Consider the following 22,384-nt stretch of genomic DNA (forward strand, 5'->3'; position numbering starts at 1 on the left):
CTATGCTTTTAAGTATCTTGTAAGACGTGATGATATTATTTTCTTGCCTCTGTCCTCTTCCGGTGACTTGAGATTTATATAATCTATATAACTCATTCCCTCAAGCATATACACAAGCTTGTGTATACGTGTATTGCTGTCCATAAGCTCAGTATGGCAAGCCACTGTTGTTTTTAGCATAACTTATTCTTATATAAATATAGGATACGAAATGTGTTTCTCCTTTTAGGGGTTCAATGTTTAAAGTTATTTGCATGGTGTAAGTTTAGTTGGTTAACTTTATCACGTATGTCTGGTGCACTTATGAAGATGTTTGTTTAATGTGTCAACAGTAATGTAAACATTTCTGAAGGTTGACTTCATTATACTGTATTTTGTAAAGGAAGTATCAGAAAGTATAGTGGTATAGTGATGCTCAATAATCAGTATCAGTCAGCATCTTTTCATAAGAAGAGGAGGACGAGTGGAATAAGGGAGAGGGTAAAGATGGGAGGAAGATGATGGCATGTATATAACGTCAGTGGTTGAGCGAGGCAGCAACACCCATGAGGGTAGTCAGTGTGAGCAGAGCGGGCACAGTGTAAGGGGTGTACTGCCTTTATCCCCTGCCATCCCTGCTGCTGCTCACACACGCCCTGCCTTCACCCACCAGTCTGTCATACCTGTGCTCACCGCCGACACATTACATCTCGTAAACAGTATACGTGTACTCAAGTGATTTCTTGGCAAAGAAATGTGATATATTGTTATTTTGAGTTAAGTGTAGTGATCAAATAAGGCAGCCCAGGCAGCGGTAAAAGATGTACTTTGGAAGTATGGTGAGTGGTGGCCAGGGTAGCATGGCGCTGAGGGTGTCGCTGCTGGTGGTGATGCTGGGGGCAGCAGCAGCTGCTGTCAGATGCCCTCCCAAGTGCTTGTGTTTCCGCACCACTGTCCGCTGTATGTTCCTCGGCCTCAAGAGGATACCACACGTGCCACCCAAGACCACCATTCTGTAAGTACATCTTCACTTTGCCTTTATTTAGTGGCAGGTTCTCAGGCCACGGCACTTTGCATGTAGCTGGTGAAGCAGCCAGCAGTTCTCTCTGATCACAATAGCAGGGATGCTTACTTTACCATACTGAAGCTCTCGTCCATACCAAATTGCTTGTGCACTTAATGTAGTGCCAACATCACACAGGGCGACTTATAAACTATCTCCAGTAAAGGCGCCGTACTGAGGTGTGACCTTCAGCACTACATATAGAAGAAACTAGTACACATGTGCACGGCTTAATGTGAACTTTAAAAGGTTGTAGATAGCAGTAGTAGTTGCGTCAGTTAGTGTTACCGTGAACTTGATCTTGAAGAGTTGCACTCTGGGTTATTGCCCTCCCATCCCACCAGTAGTGACTGTCTTCGTTTAAGGGAGACGTGGGCAAACTTTGAACTTTCTTATATTCAAAGAACACCCATAACTGCTCAAGGAAGTCATGGAGCAAACCTTGCATTTCTTTTACTCAAAAGAACACCCATATCTGCTCAAAATTATTATATTAAAATCAAAGTCATAGATGTTCAAGAGTAAACGTGGGCAAACTTTGCATTTTCTTAACCACCAGGGAATGCACTCTTACAGCAGATTTCATTACGGATGTCCGAATATGACAATGAAATACAGCTAGCTTTTATTCCTTCTATGTAACTATCATATAGAGGAAGATAGTAGTGCTCCTGATGTACCTAATTTCATTACTACCACGAAAGTTTCGTACTCAGGCAAGCTTATCAAGTTAGGTAATTAATGTAGCATGCTGGGGATGCCAGAGTAGTCAAAATATCACTACTTAATAGACCAGGAATATGTCGTGCTCTGAGTAAGTCAGTATTGAATCCACTTGTTGCAGACATCTAGCCTTCGCTGCAAATTATCTGAATGTGTTTTATATTACCTTATAGTGTTGTATATTATCTTGTAGTTTTGTATAGTGCTTTGTAGTATCATATAGTACCTTGTATGTGTTGCACAGGACCCCGGAATGTGTTGTGTCATGTAGACACTGATGTTTATTTAGGTTACATTCGTTTTACATTTTTTAAATACATGTTTACAAAAAAAATCCCATTCCTGTATTGGGATTTAACCACAGATTACATTACCTTATATGTACATAGGTCTACAGCGGTGACAAACAGTGACGCTTTAACTTAAGATAACAAAGCTGAATAGAATGATTTATTTCCACTGTAGAATGTGTTATGTCACGCTGGGTCATTCAGAGCTCATAGCTGGGGTCTCAAGGTGTAGAGGAGTGGGAGGTGTAAGGGTGTGTAGAATATATAAGGGGGAGGTGTAAGGGTGTGTGAAATCTGTGAGGGAGGTGTAAGAGTATGTGGCAAATCTGTAAATGAGTAGGGAAGAGAATAGACGGGGTTGTGTGAGGAGTCTGTAAATGTGTAAGGAAGGGAAGGTGTGTGTGAGGGATGTCTGTAAGGGGAGGTGTAAGGGTGTGTGAGGGGAGTCTCTAAGGGAAGAGGGTATGTGTGTGTGTGTGTGTGTGTGTGTGTGTGTGTGAAGGAAGTTTGTAACTTTATGGGACATCAGTAAGTGTGTTTAGGGGCATGTTTAATTGTGTGAGAGAGTCTGTGAGATTGTCACATGTGTAAATATTTAGAATTGTGATATATGTTATGTGTAAATGTTTATATGTGTTTGACATTTATAAATATGCGTGTGATATCTGTAAATGTGTATAGTGAGCTTGTGTACAGGAAGGCTCTTAAGTTTTGGGGGTATCTGTTAATCTCTTTGGGCACTGTAAATGTGCGGGACTGGGGTTTCTAACACATTTGCATAGCGTGATGAAGATTGTGTCTAGCGAATTTGCCTGCTTAGATAGTGGCATGATTGTGCGGTGGTAAAGCAGCTGAAGCTATTGTCTAGAGAAGATAACTCATCAGATTCCCCCTAAAAGGAATGAAGATCACAAGTGCCAGGCAAGAGAGGGTGGTAATTATACTGAATGGCTGAAGAATGGAGAGATACGAGAGAGCATAACATTCTATTCAAGGATTACCAACAAACGAAGAACATCCGGGAGAACAGACTGTGTTCGAGGCCATATATGATGAGGAGGTATATAATTTGCAAGTTTCTGAGAGCAAGAACCATGGAGGTAGTGACAGACGAGAGTGATGGACGCACTTATGTGGCAAAAGGCAAATGATTCAAGATTATATGTCAGTATATGCTGAAGTCAGATGAACAAATGAGATGAACTGGTTTCCTGTGAATTTGGTAAAAAAAAGGACACCTTTATTTACACTCGGAGACTTGGTAAAACTATATAGAACGAAACATCTGTAAATAAGGGTTTTGTGGAAAATAATTTCCCAAAAATTATGCTGTATTTTATAATGTAAATAAACCTGATTAATACATTACTATTGCTCTAAAGTGTATAAAAAAAATGAACCGACAGGGAAGCTCTGCGCTTGCGCTGAGGAGCAGGGAGGAGACGCCATTGTTTTTGAATGTGATACAGGCAAGCTAATGTAATGTGCATGATTTTCGTCGCTCTAGGGGTTATATTGGGCTTAAAACCTCTCAAATAGGAGCCGAAATTGTTGGATTTGCAGTCCTGCGTAACGTGAGAAATGAGGCGACTGGACAGGACTCCGTAATTAGATGGAAATAGGATATTACCCCAGCTAAGTGTTGTCTAATTTGTGTTAGAATTCTGGCCATATAATTTCTTCATAAATTTAGACGGGGGGGGGGGGGTTCTGTACATGACACACAGTAATCTCCAGACTAATTGGTGAGTGGTATTATAAATTCTCCTTCTGTTACATAAATGTGTATATGTAATCATTTATTAATTTTAACATACAGTCTACAAATTTATGTTTACCATAATTCTTGGTAATGTATATTTCATTTGCAGTTAATATAAGTCAAGAGTGACTTGTGGATATGACAGTCGTAGGTATCGAAAGGGGACATTTTTTGCGACCTAGGTGTCTCAAAAATTCCTACTTGTCTCTGTAACTTTGATAAATAATAATCTTTGTTACCATTTACTGGTATGTATCTAATGAGATACATCCAGGTAAATTTAATTTTCCACAGGTTTACTGTGCACATATAGAAGTGTCTGTTTACCATATTTGTCGGCAAGTCTTACCAATCAATATACATCCCTGAATTGTAAAACGAATCCAGTGGAAAGCTTCCCCAGAGAATGGCAGAGGAGAGCTTCCCCGGAGATTTTACACAGCGTTCGTAGTTGGGAGTCGATGGCTCACACTTCTTTTAAGGCAGTTGCAATTAGGGGTTAAGAGGCCAGCTTTTGTATGCTTTCCAGCAACGATACAGAGAAAGGTCTTATTCCACTAATCACCTGCTTTGGAACACAGCGGAAACAATATATATTCAAGCTACAATTCCAATATTATGTCTGGGTAAATTGTTCAGGACACTAGGATACATTATGTTACGTATGTAAACTACAATTTTATCATTAATAATCTCACTTATCCAGGACACAAGAATACACTATATGACAAGAAGCAATATTCACCACTAGGAAAAATATAAATAACAGAGAATAAGATGGCTCCAGTGAGCGGAGCCTAGTTGTTGCAGGCGGTGGGCATGTTCGCAGATAAGAGGAGTAGAGCCATAGATCACATTTAATAGAGGTTGCATAGGAGTTGGAGGGTAGTTGTATGGGAACAAGGGAAGGGGTTGTATGGTAGCAAAGGGAGGGTGTGGTATGGTAGGGAGGGAAGGGGGTGTTATGGCACAAAGGGGAAGAGGTAGTATGGTAGCAATGGAGGAGTGCAGTTCTAGATATTTTAGGCGCTCCCAGCAATTTAGGTGCTTGACTGAGTTTATACAACCTGTGAAGGTTCTCTGTACATTTTCCAGCTCAGTAATTTCGCCTGCCTTGAAGAGGGCCATTAGTACACAACAAGTCCACCCTAGATATAACGAGTGACCTGAAATGTACCAGTTTGGAGGGGAAACTTCGACGACGTTTCAGTCCGTCTTTGCATGAACCTAAGCGTAGTTTAGAGATACATTTCCAATTTGTGGATATGCATAGTTCTAGCCACAGCATTGTAATTAGTTAACAAACAAAATACAACGCATCACCTCACATGTCAGGTTAGTCCATTCATTCAGCCTCCTTTCCCTGACGCGACTATCTTGACATGTTAATAAGAGCAAGTAAAAGATGTGAACATTAACCAGGCGAGAGTGCGAGTAAGTTTTAATCACTAGCACGAGTGAAGAGGGTTCGTGTACCTGCTGCTTGATGGTCGTGACGACCAAGTGGCTGCGACCCCTAGCAGATAATGTTTGGGTGAGTGTTAGCTGTATTTACTAGGTTCTACCGATCTGCACAAGTCAGTCCCACGCCCCCACTATCACTGTTGTCTATACGTATTGACCGCTTGTTTTTAATAATGATTATAGTCATTATTATTATTATTATTCAGCAACTGATGAGTCCAGGCTTCCTGAAGGGGTCCCCAGACTCAGTATCTCTGGCCCCTCACTAGAGACCTCACTATGAGTCGCAGCTCTGACCGATTCTGTTATCTCAAATATCAAGCCCATTCTGTATTAGAATATGATAGGAAAACAAAACTATCATTTCTCCCTCAATATAACTCTCATACAGTTTATTGGTGTCCCAAACTACGAGTATTCCTATCATATACAATATTGTAGACGCATAGTACTTCAATATCCAAGTTTATTCAAATTTAAATTCAGAATTCAAATATTTATTTCTTTGCATATTATACAGTGTGTAGTTTACATGTAATAAAATATTGTTTAGCACAAAGAAAGCCACTAGCATGCATGTGCATTTCGGGCAGAAGAGGGTAGTCTCTCGGAGCGCCATCTTGCGCAGAGGTCTCTAATACTTACCTAATTTGTTATAAACGTATACTGATTTGTGTAAGTGGATAAATCTTGCATATGTAATGATTCATGGAGGCTCGTGTGAGTGTATGTGTGTGTGTGTTAGTATGGTGCGAGCACTTTGCATGGCCAGTCACGTCGTCTGAGAACAAGTTAGCCTCGCACCTTCAGTGTGTGCCCCGGGCACTGAGCCTAGCCAACACTTGCAGTACTAATGTGGTGGTGACGCTGGTGCTCGTCAGCTTGGTGATGAGGCTGGGAGGTATAGAGGGGGAGAGGAGCAACAGTAAGAGTGGTGGAGTGTTAGGTGGGAGGGGTGGGGCTTGATAGCAGAGCTCTTACAGGAGTTGCCAGAGTGTCTTGAAGATCACAAGACTGGTGAGGTATTAAAGAGAGGGAGGCGAAGTTTTAAAAAGGGTTGGAGCCAGAGTATTAAAAGCTAGTGGGAAAGGATGATATCAGAGTTAGTAAGTTTTCCTGTGTATCTTAAAGGATTCTATATGACAAAATCTTGATTGCCTGTGTATAGTTCATTATCTGACGAAGACCCGCGTCAGGAGATGCTGACTTGTTTCCTGACGAACCAAACACTCTCCTCCTTTTTACCCCGCTGGAAAATAAAATAAAAGGAAAAGCAGGAAGATCTCTGATCATGACGACCGCATATAACAATATGACTGGATAAAAGAGGGAAGAGGAAGAGTTGGAGGATGTGTGTACCGCTGCTGACAAGCCATAGTTGACAGTCTAGTAATTGGTAACGCACATGGACTGCCTCAGTTACTTGGTGGCGCCCTTCCCCACCATCCTTCAAGGGTATTATTTTATAAATGGTTTAAAAAAAAACACGACAAGTTGATGAATGAGACACTTGTGCAACACTGGGGTATCTCTATTGTGGAAATATTTCGCCGTCCAGTGACTTCATCAGTATAATACGGAGAAGAACGCTGGAAGAAGTGAAGGAGTTTGATGTAATCAGTCCCTCAACCTGAATATCGTAGTGGTCACTAGTAACTAACTCAGATATCCTTGTAGTGGTCATTAGTAACTACCTCAGATATCCTTGTAGTGGTCCCTAGTAACTACCTCAGATATCGTTGTAGTGGTCACTAGTAACTACCTCAGATATCCTTGTAGTGGTCACTAGTAACTACCTCAGATATACAAAAGGATGTGTAATAATCAAGGCCTTTTATTTTGCTTGAAGGATCGACTTTATTGACCAGTGTCACTCATACTGTGAGTGAACACTGCCACCATAATAGTATTGACCAGTGTCACTCATACTGTGAGTGAACACTGCCACCATAATAGTATTGACCCGCGTCACTCATACTGTGAGTGAACACTGCCACCATAATAGTATTAACCAGTGTCACTCATACTATGAGTGAACACTGCCACCATAATAGTATTGACCAGTGTCACTCATACTGTGAGTGAACACTGCCACCATAATAGTATTGACCAGTGTCACTCATATTGTGAGTGAACACTGCCACCATAATAGTATTGACCAGCGTCACTCATACTGTGAGTGAACAATGCCACCATAATAGTATTAACCAGTGTCACTCATACTATGAGTGAACACTGCCACCATAATAGTATTGACCAGTGTCACTCATACTGTGAGTGAACACTGCCACTATAATAGTATTGACCCGTGTCACTCATACTGTGAGTGACCACTGCCACCATAATAGTATTGACCAGTGTCACCCATACTGTGAGTGAACACTGCCACCATAATAGTATTGACCACTGTCACTCATACTGTGAGTAAACACTACCCCCATAATAACAGTATTGACCAGTATCATACTGTGAGTAAACACTACCCCCATAATAACAGTATTGACCAGTATCATACTGTGAGTAAACACTACCACCATAATAACAGTATTGACCAGTGTCATACTGTGAGTAAACACTACCCCCATAATAACAGTATTGACCAGTGTCATACTGTGAGTAAACACTACCCCCATAATAACAGTATTGACCAGTGTCATACTGTGAGTAAACACTACCACCATAATAACAGTATTGACCAGTGTCATACTGTGAGTAAACACTACCCCCATAATAACAGTATTGACCAGTGTCATACTGTGAGTAAACACTACCACCATAATAACAGTATTGACCAGTATCATACTGTGAGTAAACACTACCCCCATAATAACAGTATTGACCAGTATCATACTGTGAGTAAACACTACCACCATAATAACAGTATTGACCAGTGTCATACTGTGAGTAAACACTACCCCCATAATAACAGTATTGACCAGTGTCATACTGTGAGTAAACACTACCACCATAATAACAGTATTGACCAGTATCATACTGTGAGTAAACACTACCCCCATAATAACAGTATTGACCAGTATCATACTGTGAGTAAACACTACCACCATAATAACAGTATTGACCAGTGTCATACTGTGAGTGAATACACTATAAACAAGCAGTACAATGCAGCCGAAATAGATGGCGACGTCATCTCGTCTCTTACAACATACAACCATCACTACACCTACTCTGAAGAGGCCACGTATTCACAGATATCTGAGAAATCTGTAGGTGAGTGTTTATCCTCCCATCCACACACTTTACATTGTCTTTCATCTGCTACAATTGTTATATCAACATACCACATACACAAGTAACCCAAACTAGTCCTGGCCACCTTGCTCGATACTCTCCAAGTTCCATCTTTCTATAAACAAACAATTCTTTTATATAATGTAACTTTATTTTAGTGTTGTATACACAGTCTGTAAGTTAACTATTGATTTATATACTTGCTTCGTTTGTAAGACTTAGACAGTAGTGCGCAGGCAAGACTTGCAAGACTTGATTGACCATCAGAGCTCAGGCAAGTCTTGCGAAACTTGACGATCAGGGCGCAGGCAAATCTTGCGAGGCTATACCATGGTAACCATCAGAGACAAGGTCTTGTAAACAAGGGCATGACGTAAGGTTCATCTCAGGTGACGATGTAATGATACCGCTCTTTAAAAAAGTGTTTGGAGCGGTCTAGTAATGGTATGCTGGTGTAACATGATCATGAAAGAAAGAAGAGAGAGAGAGAAAGAAGGGGTACAAGGGAGTACACAGGAAAGGCAGATAACAGAGGATTTTGGAAGACCACACCAAGACTATATATACCGAGAAGAATTAAGTGTGCCTAGATTAAAAACTATCGTGACCTAGGTGCGTGAGTCTAGGATAGGAAAGCAGAAGAGTGCTGGGTGAGTGAGTTAAAAGAGTTGGTTCAGAAGTCATGGCAGCAAGTAAACACAAGCTGCAGACTGGACCATCGTACAGGAGATCCATTAATAAGAAGAATGATGATAGTGTTATAAGAGAACACAGGATAAGAGTAGAAACACCTGCACACTTGGCCTCACCCTCCCTCCTGGTATCAGGTCCCTGAGAGAAGGTAGGTCTGCGGCTGGTCCTGGGGTCTTGAGGCTTTGTGACCTGGCTTTTCGTAGTGTTATGACCTCTGCTTTAGGCTGATTTGTAAATGTAAGAAGAAAAGGCACAATACCGTGACTGGAACAATGCACAAATAACCCGTACGTAGAGAGAAACTTGTGACGTTATATGGTTCTTTCTCCTCTGTGCTGGTTATTTATGTATGATTGTAAGAGTGATAGGAAAAGAGACGGAGGATAGAAGAATGTGATGAGAGAGTGCAGAGTTAACTGGATTCACCTGCAAGGGTCACCGTCCCCGCGACCCGGTCCCAGACCAGGCCTCCAGGTTGCTGGCCTAATAGATTAAACTGTTAGTGCACGGTGTCTGCAGGCCAACGTATGCGCCACAACCCGGCTCATCAGGAACTGATTTGAGAAACTAGTCGAGTTCCGTCTTGAAGACAGCCAGTGGTCTCGTGGTAATTCTCCTTATACATGAAAGGAGGGTGTTGAAGAGTCGTGGTCCCTTTACATTTATGCACTTATTAAAATCTCTCTCAGTGTACTCATTACTCCATTGCTTTTAACAGGATGAATCTTGAAGTGAGAGACTGGAAGAGTGAGTGGTGCACCTCTTAAGTGATTCACATAGTGTCTTATTAGAGGGGTTAGATGGATCAACTAGTGTGGTATAATGTTATGTTAGAAGCTCCTTGTTCGTTCAGTTCCCAGCCAGAGTTTAACTTAACAAAACAACAATATTTACACGAGTGTGATCTAATGGCTCACTTCTTGTTTTCTTAACCCTATGAAAGTAGGGTAGGCCATGGCACTGCTGGCCCACGGCACTGCTGGGCCACGGCACTGCTGGGTCATGGCACTGCTGGGCCACGGCACTGCTGGGTCATGGCACTGCTGGGTCATGGCACTGCTGGACTCTGGCAGCCACTGTCGATGGCACGGCTGGGTCATGGCACTGGTGTATTATACACTACCTGTTTACTTCCAGCCTGTAGTCATCAACCACTGAACACAAACAACCAACATCAACACAAACAACCACCATCAACACTCCCTCAGGCTTCACTCTTGTAAACCGTAAGGGCAACTGTTATGTTTATTAGTAAACGATGGGCCGAGCCTCCAGTTGTGGCGTCTGAGTAATTCTTGTCGGGCCTCCCTGGGTAGTACACTATTCCACACCATTGAAGACTGTCACAACCATGATGTCCGGTATAAGTAGCAACAGTGGTAGTGGTGGTGGCAGTATCTGGTATAAGTGAGTATACTGGTGGTAGAATCTGGTATGAGTAGGTGTCAGTATCTGGTATAAGTTAGTGAAGACGTTATGTCTTGAGACTGAAGAACAAAAGTTTAAATACGATAGCTTGGTGGCGCCGTCAGTGTGGTGGTCGTCCATGTAGCTATCGTGAGAGCTAAGAGTGTGTTTGTTGTCTATGTTGTGTAGTGAGAGCTAAGAGTGTGTTTGTTGTCTATGTTGTGTAGTGAGAGCTAAGAGTGTGTTGTCTATGTTGTGTAGTGAGAGCTGAGAGTGTGTTGTCTATGTTGTGTAGTGAGAGCTGAGAGTGTGTTGTCTATGTTGTGTAGTGAGAGCTGAGAGTGTGTTGTCTATGTTGTGTAGTGAGAGCTGAGAGTAGTGTAGTGCCGCTATTGTCCTCGAGTCGAAACTCTGTGGTTGGTGGTCCATTGAGATATTTTTTTGTTGGTTCACTGATCAAACTTCCAGATGTTGGTGTAACAGCTCGCTCCAATAGTAACCGGAATTCATTGCTTTATTCATAGGGAATCACTGACATCAAAAACATTGCCAGAACAAGTGAACATCATTTTCAAAGCGTTAGTGAAGGGGATCAATTACTTGATGAATCGGCTGTGAACGCCAGACTTTTCAAAAAAGTTTTTTTGCCAGGAAAGGGGTTCCAAATTTGATGTGTTTCTGGTTTGCAATTCTGTAGGTTGGTTGTCAGCAGCGAACGTACTCAGGAGGATTCTTTTTCAGTTGAGAGAGGAGTTGGATTGATTTCTTCATGATCAAGGGAGAGAGGAATTCTGAAATGAGTTGACGTTGTCAGGTGTACAGCTTGCCTATCTTGTTAATATTTTTGGAATCTTGAGTAAATTGAATCTTCAGCTAAAAGGAAAATGTGCAGATTTGCTTTCTTATCAAGGCCTTTTTCTTGACAAATTGAAACTCTGGATCGTAAGAGTGAAAGAGAATAATTTGGTTCAGTTTCCACGTATGGATGCCATACTCGGGGAAAAGGAAACCATTCGAATGCAGATTCTCGATCATTTATAGTAGCTACGAGACGAATTACAACCATCCTTTCCTGAGATGAACATCTGGAAGGCGTTCCGGGGGTCAACGCCCCCGAGGCCTAGTCTTTGACCAGGCCTCCGACAAAGGATGGGTTATCTTCGTCAGGATTCTTTTCACAACACGTATTAATAGTATTTCAGAGGATCTTCCTGAAGAATTATTGGATTCGATTAATTATTTGGCAGCAGTCGACCAGTGCTAACTTTTGGGCCAGCATAACTGAAAGTTACCCAGATATGTCAGCACGTGCAGTCAGATTTCTGTAGCCATCGACTTACATGTGTGAAACTGGATTTTCGTGTTTGTTGCGCCTTAAATTCAAACAAACAAAAAATTGACATGCAGTGGAAAGTGATATTCGCTGTGCATTATCAAGTATCACTCCAAACATTCAGAATCTTGTCAGTGGGAAGAGAATCCAAATATCAGTAAGGTGTCAATTTTGCAACATGATATTAGCTGTCTGTTCTATTTTATCATGTCTCAAACAGGTGGTGGTCCATGATTTTTTTAAATTGTCCTGGTGGTCCGTGGACTGAAACGGGTTGAGAACCACACACTGCGCTGACACTTATGAACACTGACGAACATTTGTAAGACCCGAGACTGTGTAGGAAGAAGCAATGTTTCACATTACACCCCCAACTGCGCTGGGTAGAGCTTTACAAAGCTCTACCCAGCGTGTGTACCAGCCTAGTGGGTAGTATCTGCCATCTTATACACAGAACCACACTTAGGAGAGAAAGCTTCAGTCAACGTTTCGGTCAGTGGAGAACCAGTATCATGCAGTCAGATGCTTCGTTATCTTACCCAGTGATCAACTATGTTTTGGTCTATTCTGGCGTCATATTGTATTATCTTGGACAAATATATACCCATGTATACTTTTGTTATTGTTATGATTGCCTTAGTTTTATTATGATGGTGTTAGTGGTGATAATGTGATTGTGATAGTGGCGTTGTGGTGCTGTTAATGTTATTATAGTGAGGGTGGTGGTGCTGTTATAGTGAGGGTGGTGGTAGTGGTGAGACGTGGGCGAGGGGAAATGAGTGGGCGAGTATCCTTTCTGAGTGATCTCACGCTGGCCAGGATTGACTCATCAAGATCATGAATTATCCACTGCTCGAGGATCTTGATCCTAATTAATCCAGGGATCAAACCTTCACGTTATGACCTGACCAGCGTCATCTCTTCGGCACTTATTTATTAAAACCAGTGCCCGAGTGGTATTTATATTGTTCATGTGTTGACGAACAGGGGCACCTTTGATATACCTTTGATGAATTTCGAGAGTCCTGCTACTTCTCGGAGCCCGGCCATGGGCCAGGCTCGTCTGGTGAAGAGAAAACAGCAAACGGGTGGAGTCGTGCCTGTTGACTGAGTTATCTTACTGTTAGTATGATGTCACCAGTCACTCCTAACAGCTGTGCAGGGGCGTGGTTATCATAGTTACGGACAAGTGATAAACTTGTAGGGGTCATGTGCATGAGACATGATTAGGCGTGATACAAGGAAGGGAAGGTGTAATTTTCTTGTATCAGAAAGCCCCTCTTACTACACCAGGTAGTAAAACATACAGGTAGTGTATAATACACCAGGTAGTGTACAATACACCAGTGTAAAACACACAAGTGGTGTATAAGACACAGGTAGTGTATAATACACCAGTGTAAAACACACAGCTAGTGTATATCTCAGTAGTATCAGTTCCCAGTAGTACCAGTAACCAGTTACCAGTAGCATGACTCACTACCAACCGTCTGTGTGAAACACTGTTATTCACTGACGTTCTCAGAATTCGGAGAGAACGTGAACACAAAAAAAATCTTGAATATTGATAAGTTGATACTGTAATTATTCATCTATACAGATTATTTATATTTAACCCAAACTCTGCTAGGGTGAGACTGACATATGCAGAATGGGTGTCATCTCTGTTGCACTGGCTAACTCATGCCGTGTTTGAGGCAGATCTGAATTGGTAGTTACAAATGATACTTGAGGATTTCTCAATACCTGTCGTATACGTAGGGAATAACGACATTCAGGTTGATCATCTGACTGAGTATCAGAGGTAGAGAGTACAGGATCAGGAGGATTGTCAGAGTCTGTCACATTAGTCTGGGTTGGAACATCATTATCATCACATACCAACTTCATATGATCTAAATGCGATTCTTTATACTGACCAGTACTAATTTCTCCTACCTTATATTTATTGCCAGTGATATGTTCAACTACTCGATAAGGACCAACAAACTTTTGATCAAGCTTTGGCATTGCAGACGTTTTGTTAAAGTTAGTCAGTATAACTCTCGAACCTACTTTGATTTTGGATGGCTTTGCTCGAGTGTTTGCGACTCTTGTAAATTCTGCTGTTGATTTATGAAGTGTTTCACGGATTCTTCTAAAGACGCTTTGAGCTAAGCTGGTACAAGTTGCTATGAAATCATCAGGGTTGTAATTTGGTTTTGGATTAGAATATACCAACTCATAAGGCAAGCGTTTATCTACATCGTACAATGCATAATGTGGAGTGTCACCTATAGAAACATTGTAAGCAGAATTTATAGCACACTGCACATCAGGTATAACTTCATCCCAAGTTTCACTGTTGGGATTGATAGTGACTCTCAAGACATCAAGTACTTTCTTATTAGTTCGTTCCGTTAACCCATTGCTGGCAGGATGATGAGGAACAATGGTGGATTTAGAGATCTTGTACAAGGTACACAAATGTTCAAGAATCTCATTACAGAATTCACCTCCATTATCTGTTACTAGGGACTTAGGGGTGGTATGCCTGCAGATAATGCGTTCTTTAAACGCTTTAGCTACTGTCTCAGCAGTCTTATCTGCAATAGGAACTAACTCACAATATCTGGTGAAATGGTCTACCATAACACACACACATGTTTGTTGCCCTGGAGGGAACATTGGAAATTAGTTAACAGATCTATCGCTCTGGTGGCCTGGTGGTTAACGCTCTCGCTTCACACGGTGAGGGCCTGGGTTCGATTCCCAGCCAGAGTAGAAACATTGGACGTGTTTCTTTCCACCTGTTGTCTATGTTCCCCATCAGTAAAATGGGTACCTGGGTGTTAGTCGACTGGTGTGGGTCGCATCCTGGGACACTGACCTAAGGAGGCCTGGTCACAGACCGGGCCGCGGGGACATTGACCCCCGGAACTCTCTCCAGGTAAACTCCAGGTAAACTCTTTCCCACTGTTCGCTAGTAGTTGGATACACTTGGATTGGATTAGGACCATTAACATTACATTTCTTAACATATTCGGAAATATCAGTTGCCAAACCAGGCCAATAGTATTTCAATCTGGCTTGTTTTACTGAATGATCCATACCAGGGTGCGCAACACCTGGTACATCGTGAACTAGCTGTAAGGCTACATTCATTAGTGACTGTGGAATAACTAACTGGTATACTCCTCTGCTTGGAGTACCCAACTCTTCACATCTCTACTGCTCCTGCCTACTTTCTGTACTCGACTGAAGAAGCCTACTGTGTAGGCGAAACGTTTCGGAATAAAGTTGCCTATGTGTCTTACCTACCAAATTAAAGTTAATAGAATGCCAGGTTATTGTAGTTCAGTTTATTCTGATGAAGATTGTAGTGAGAAACTTGTGATTTTGTGGTCAGTTCTTGGTTACGCTGAGAAGTGCTTGCAACGGCACAACGCACCTTATTTTGTGTTGGTCAGTTCTTGGTTACGCTGAAAGTGCTTACAACGGCACAACACACCTTATTTTGTGTTGGTCAGTTCTTGGTTAATCTGAGAAGTGCTTACAACGGCACAACACACCTTATTTTGTGTTGGTCAATTCTTGGTTAATCTGAGAAGTGCTTACAACGGCACAACACACCTTATTTTGTGTTGGTCAGTTCTTGGTTAATCTGAGAAGTGCTTACAACGGCACAACACACCTTATTTTGTGTTGGTCAATTCTTGGTTAATCTGAGAAGTGCTTACAACGGCACAACACACCTTATTTTCAACCTGCAGTCTGCTTCGTTACTTCGTTTTCGTTTGCAACAGAGTTGGAAAGCCCGAGTTACAAAGATATGTTGACACAACTGGAAGCAATCTCAAGGTTGATGGACTAAGCACGTCGACTCCAGGCTGAGGGACTGATTACCTCAAACTCCTCTTCTGCCGTTCTTTTCTGTACTGGACTGAAGAATCCACTGCCTGGCGGAACGTTTCCTCAGTAAAGATTCACAAATGTTCCACAAGTGTCTCATTCTGCCCACTTCTTGTTGAAGATGTCAATCATGCCCTATACCAGGTAGACTCCAGGTGCCCGACCTGCCTCCCTGACTGCCTGTCTCTCTGCCTGCCTGTCTGCTTCTCTGCCTTCTTCCTTGCTTGCCTCCCTGCTTGTCCCCCTGCCTTCCTACCTCCCTGACTGCCTGCTTCCCTACTTCCCTGCCTGCCTCCCTCCCTCCCTGCCTGCCTCCCTGCCTTCCTCCCTACCTCTCTGCCTGCCTGCCTTCCTGCTTGTCCCCCTGCCTCCTTATCTCCCTGCCTCCCTGCCTGCCACCCTGCTCGCTGGCCCTCCCTCCCTAGCTGTACCTAACATTCCTTCACTTATACTACCCACCTACATGACTGTCCCCTGAGGTTCTCCACAGTAATGGGCCACTTCAATAGTTTCTCCAGCACTTGATTACCCTTACCATAGCTTATAAAGTGTCTAATAACTCCTATAGGTTATAAAGTGCCTAGTATCCGTGACAGTACCTTATTAAGAGCCTAATTACCCCTACAATAACTTATAAACTGCCTAATTACCCCTACAGTAGCTTATAATGTACCTAATTAACCCTGCGATAGTTTATAAAGTGCTTAATAACCGTCACAATAGCTTATAAAATGCCTAATAACCCCTACGATAGCTTATAAAGTACCTAACTACCTCACAAAAGCTAATAAAGTGCCTGATAACCCCTACAACAGTTTATAAAGCACATGTACATCAATTCAGTTTAGGTAAAGTTTGGTTAGGTTATGTAAGTATGTACAAACATTTATTTAACTAAAAAAAATCGGAAAATTGCAAAAACTGGCCACGATGCGTCTGGCAGCGGGGTGGCTCTGGGAACGGCGGTATGATACGTTGAGTGTTGAACGTTGTTTATCTTGATGCCTGACTGACTGGTGTAACATCAGTCACACTAGCACACGGTGGTCACTGACTGGTGTAACATCAGTCACTCTAATACACGGTGGTCACTGACTGGTGTAACATCAGTCACACTAACACACGGTGGTCACTGACTGGTGTAACATCAGTCACACTAACACACGGTGGTCACTGACTGGTGTAACATCAGTCACACTAACACACGGTGGGTCACTGACTGGTGTAACATCAGTCACACTAACACACGGTGGTCACTGACTGGTGTAACATCAGTCACACTAACACACGGTGGTCACTGACTGGTGTAACATCAGTCACACTAGCACACGGTGGTCACTGACTGGTGTAACATCAGTCACTCTAATACACGGTGGTCACTGACTGGTGTAACATCAGTCACACTAACACACGGTGGTCACTGACTGGTGTAACATCAGTCACACTAACACACGGTGGTCACTGACTGGTGTAACATCAGTCACACTAACACACGGTGGGTCACTGACTGGTGTAACATCAGTCACACTAACACACGGAGGTCACTGACTGGTGTAACATCAGTCACACTAACACACGGTGGTCACTGACTGGTGTAACATCAGTCACACTAACACACGGAGGTCACTGACTGGTGTAACATCAGTCACACTAACACACGGTGGTCACTGACTGGTGTAACATCAGTCACACTAACACACGGTGAGTCACTGACTGGTGTAACATCAGTCACACTAACACACGGAGGTCACTGACTGGTGTAACATCAGTCACACTAACACACGGTGGTCACTGAGTGGTGTAACATCAGTCACACTAACACACGGTGAGTCACTGACTGGTGTAACATCAGTCACACTAACACACGGTGGGTCACTGACTGGTGTAACATCAGTCACACTAACACACGGAGGTCACTGACTGGTGTAACATCAGTCACACTAACACACGGAGGTCACTGACTGGTGTAACATCAGTCACACTAACACATGGAGGTCACTGACTGGTGTAACATCAGTCACACTAACACACGGTGGTCACTGACTGGTGTAACATCAGTCACTCTAACACACGTAACATCAGACGGGGGGTCACACTGGTGTAACATCAGTCACACTAACACACGGAGGTCACTGACTGGTGTAACATCAGTCACACTAACACACGGTGGTCACTGACTGGTGTAACATCAGTCACACTAACACACGGTGGTCACTGACTGGTGTAACATCAGTCACACTAACACACGGGGGTCACTGACTGGTGTAACATCAGTCAGACTAACACACGGTGAGTCACTGACGGTGTAACATCAGTCACACTAACACACGGTCACTGACTGGTGTAACATCAGTCACACTAACACACGGGGGTCACTGACTGGTGTAACATCAGTCACACTAACACACGGTGGGTCACTGACTGGTGTAACATCAGTCACACTAACACACGGAGGCCACTGACTGGTGTAACATCAGTCACACTAACACACGGTGGGTCACTGACTGGTGTAACATCAGTCACACTAACACACGGTGGTCACTGACTGGTGTAACATCAGTCACACTAACACACGGAGGTCACTGACTGGTGTAACATCAGTCACACTAACACACGGGGGTCACTGACTGGTGTAACATCAGTCACACTAACACACGGAGGTCACTGACTGGTGTAACATCAGTCACACTAACACACGGGGGTCACTGACTGGTGTAACATCAGTCACACTAACACACGGGGGTCACTGACTGGTGTAACATCAGTCACACTAACACACGGGGGGGTCACTGACTGGTGTAACATCAGTCACACTAACACACGGTGGGTCACTGACTGGTGTAACATCAGTCACACTAACACACGGTGGGTCACTGACTGGTGTAACATCAGTCACACTAACACACGGAGGTCACTGACTGGTGTAACATCAGTCACACTAACACACGGTGGTCACTGGTGTAACATCAGTCACACTAACACACGGTGAGTCACTGACTCGTGTAACATCAGTCACACTAACACACGGTGGGTCACTGACTGGTGTAACATGTCACACTAACACACGGGGGTCACTGACTGGTGTAACATCAGTCACACTAACACACGGTGAGTCACTGACTGGTGTAACATCAGTCACACTAACACACGGAGGTCACTGACTGGTGTAACATGTCACACTAACACACGGGGGTCACTGACTGGTGTAACATGTCACACTAACACACGGGGGTCACTGACTGGTGTAACATCAGTCACACTAACACACGGTGAGTCACTGACTGGTGTAACATCAGTCACACTAACACACGGAGGTCACTGACTGGTGTAACATCAGTCACACTAACACACGGTGGTCACTGACTGGTGTAACATCAGTCACACTAACACACGGAGGTCACTGACTGGTGTAACATCAGTCACACTAACACACGGTGGTCACTGACTGGTGTAACATCAGTCACACTAACACACGGTGGTCACTGACTGGTGTAACATCAGTCACACTAACACACGGTGGGTCACTGACTGGTGTAACATCAGTCACACTAACACACGGAGGTCACTGACTGGTGTAACATCAGTCACACTAACACACGGTGGTCACTGACTGGTGTAACATCAGTCACACTAACACACGGTGGGTCACTGACTGGTGTAACATGTCACACTAGACGAGTAATGTGTTAATATTTGTTAATGTTGTGGTGTGTGAAGTTCATTACTCCACCTCTCTCTCTCTCTCTCTCTCTCTCTCTCTCTCTCTCTCTCTCTCTCTCTCTCTCTCTCTCTCTCTCTCCTCCCCACTCTCCAGCCTCCCCTCTCCCCAGCCTCCCCTCTCCCCAGCCACCCCTCTCCCCAGTCTCCCCTCTCCCCAGCCTCCCCGCTACCCAGCCTCCCCGCTACCCAGCCTCCCCTCTCCCCAGCCTCCCCTCTCCCCAGCCTCCCCTCTCCCCAGCCTCCCCTCCCCCCAGCCTCCCTAACCTCCCCTCTCCCCAGTCTCCCCTCTCCCCAGCCTCTCCTCTCCCCAGCCTCCCCTCTCCCCAGCTTCTCCTCTGCCCAGCCTCTCCTCTGCCCAGCCTCCCCTCTGCCCAGCCTCCCCTCTGCCCAGCCACCCCTCTCCCAGGCCTCCCCTCTCCCCAGCCTCCCCTCTCCCAAGCCTCCCCTCTCCGCAGCCTCCCCTCTCCCAAGCCTCCCCTCTCCCAAGCCTCCCCTCTCCCCAGCCTCCCCTCTTCCCAGCCTCTCCTCTCCCCAGCCTCTCCTCTGCCCAGGCTCTCCTCTGCCCAGCCTCCCCTCTGCCCAGCCTCCCCTCTGCCCAGCCTCCCCTCGAATAACCTCCAGGTAACCTCCAGGTATCTCCCAAGCCTCCCCTCTCCCCAGCCTCCCCTCTCCCCAGCGTCCCCTCTCCCCAGCCTCCCCTCTCCCAATCATTCCCACTCCCCAGCTTCAGCCTCCCCAGACTCCCCCTCTTGCTTATCATATCTTAAATATTACAGCAGAATATCGTCAGTATTACAGCAGAATATTGGCTTATAGTGTGGGAACACCCACAGTGTGCTGCTACACCAGGCTATGATAGTTACAGTGTGGGAACACCCACAGTGTGCTGCTACACCAGGTTATAATAGTGTGGGAACACCCACAGTGTGCTGCTACACCAGGTTATGATAGTTACAGTGTGGGAACACCCACAGTGTGCTGCTACACCAGGTTATAATAGTGTGGGAACACCCACAGTGTGCTGCTACACCAGGTTATGATAGTTACAGTGTGGGAACACCCACAGTGTGCTGCTACACCAGGCTATGATAGTTACAGTGTGGGAACACCCACAGTGTGCTGCTACACCAGGTTATGATAGTTACAGTGTGGGAACACCCACAGTGTGCTGCTACACCAGGTTATGGTAGTTACAGTGTGGGAACACCCACAGTGTGCTGCTACACCAGGTTATGGTAGTTACAGTTTGGGAACACCCACAGTGTGCTGCTACACCAGGTTATGGTAGTTACAGTGTGGGAACACCCACAGTGTGCTGCTACACCAGGTTATGGTAGTTACAGTGTGGGAACACCCACAGTGTGCTGCTACACCAGGTTATGATAGTTACAGTGTGGGAACACCCACAGTGTGCTGCTACACCAGGTTATGATAGTTACAGTGTGGGAACACCCACAGTGTGCTGCTACACCAGGTTATGATAGTTACAGTGTGGGAACACCCACAGTTTGTGTTAATTTAGATTTCTTCTGTTAATAAAAATTAACCAAATGTAACATTACACAAAGATAATGAAAGAAATGTTAAACAGATGCAAGAGTAACCATAATAGTCTGCTTGTCTGACTTGTTAATTGTGAACCTTGTGTGAGTGAAGGCGGGAGATGGGCGGGAGTGGGTGTAAAATGTATGGGAGAGAGAGTATGAGTGTATGAGTGATGGGTAGGAGCCGGACGTAGTCTGGATAAGGTGTAAGAGAGGTACTTTAGTACTGTTGAGAGTTATCTCCTGACTCAGTTGGTGGAGTGGTGGGTGAGGGAGGAGTTGTGGGGGTGAGGGAGGGGGTGTGGAGGCGAGGGAGGGTTTGTGGAGGTGAGGGAGGGTTTGTGGAGGCGAGGGAGGGTTTGTGGAGGTTAGGGAGGGTTTGTGGAGGTGAGGGAGGGGGTGTGGAGGCGAGGGAGGGTTTGTGGAGGTGATGGATGGGGTGTGGTGGTGGGGGAGGGGTTGTGGGGGTGGGTCAGGGAGAATGATGGGGTGATGGAACACAATGATGGATGGAGGGTTGGCACCAACACACTTACCTGTCAATCCATCATGCGGATCCATCCCACTACAGTACTCCTCCACTGGTGACCTGGAGGTTACCTGGAGCTGCTACCGGAGGTTACCCCCCTCCCGCCCCTCGGGGAACAGTCCCAAGACAGACCTCCTGGTTGGTGTCCTAATCAATCAAACTGTTACTGTTCGCCGCCAGCAGTTCAACATATGCACAGCAGCCTCACTAGTAAATATAAATTTAGCTTGAAATAATAATAATAATAATAATAATAATAATAATCTTTATTTCTACAAGCACGTGATACACCTTATACAGACCATAGCTGACCATCAGTGCCATACTATATAGCAAGCCCCGTGTTATGCAGAGCATTTCCCGAAACTTAGATTAATTTTGTCCCCAGAATGCGACCCACAACAGTCGACTAACACCCAGGTACCTGTCTACTGCTAGGTGAACATGACCAGTAGATCTCTTAAGGAAACACGCTCCAATGTTTCTACCCGTACCGAGGATCGAACCACTGAGCTCAATGTGTGAGCTGAGTGCGCTACCAACCCAGCTACGGCGTGGAGAGTGTGCCTTGTCGGTGGTAAGAAAGCCATAGTGGAGCGTCGTGAGCCTAGTTGCATTGTAGTCAATAAGGGAGAAGAAAGTGTGTCTGGGATGTATAATTAATGCCAGGATAGTGGCACGACGCTAGTCAGAGTGACGACCAGTGAGTGGTAGTACTTCGTGTTCCTTGTTGC

General features: G+C 44.4%; 1 protein-coding gene across 4 annotated transcripts in view; it reads left to right on the forward strand.

Annotated features, from left to right (window-relative positions):
* Window positions 1–570: 570 nt before the first annotated feature.
* Pxn (Peroxidasin) overlaps window positions 571–22,384 on the forward strand; it is a 243,207-nt gene continuing 221,393 nt past the window's right edge. For 3 of the 4 annotated variants that reach the window (XR_011392793.1, XM_070091297.1, XM_070091298.1), the window contains exon 1: window positions 655–994. Coding sequence is in view for 3 of the 4 variants with exons in the window: in XM_070091297.1 (XP_069947398.1) it covers window positions 801–994 (194 nt within the window). In the remaining variant the exon portion in view is untranslated. Of the gene's footprint in view, window positions 995–22,384 lie in introns of all 4 variants that reach the window. The other variant, XM_070091299.1, reaches the window with a different exon arrangement.

The sequence above is a fragment of the Cherax quadricarinatus genome, chromosome 35 (assembly GCF_038502225.1).
Source record: "Cherax quadricarinatus isolate ZL_2023a chromosome 35, ASM3850222v1, whole genome shotgun sequence".
In the NCBI taxonomy this organism is placed as follows: domain Eukaryota; kingdom Metazoa; phylum Arthropoda; class Malacostraca; order Decapoda; family Parastacidae; genus Cherax; species Cherax quadricarinatus.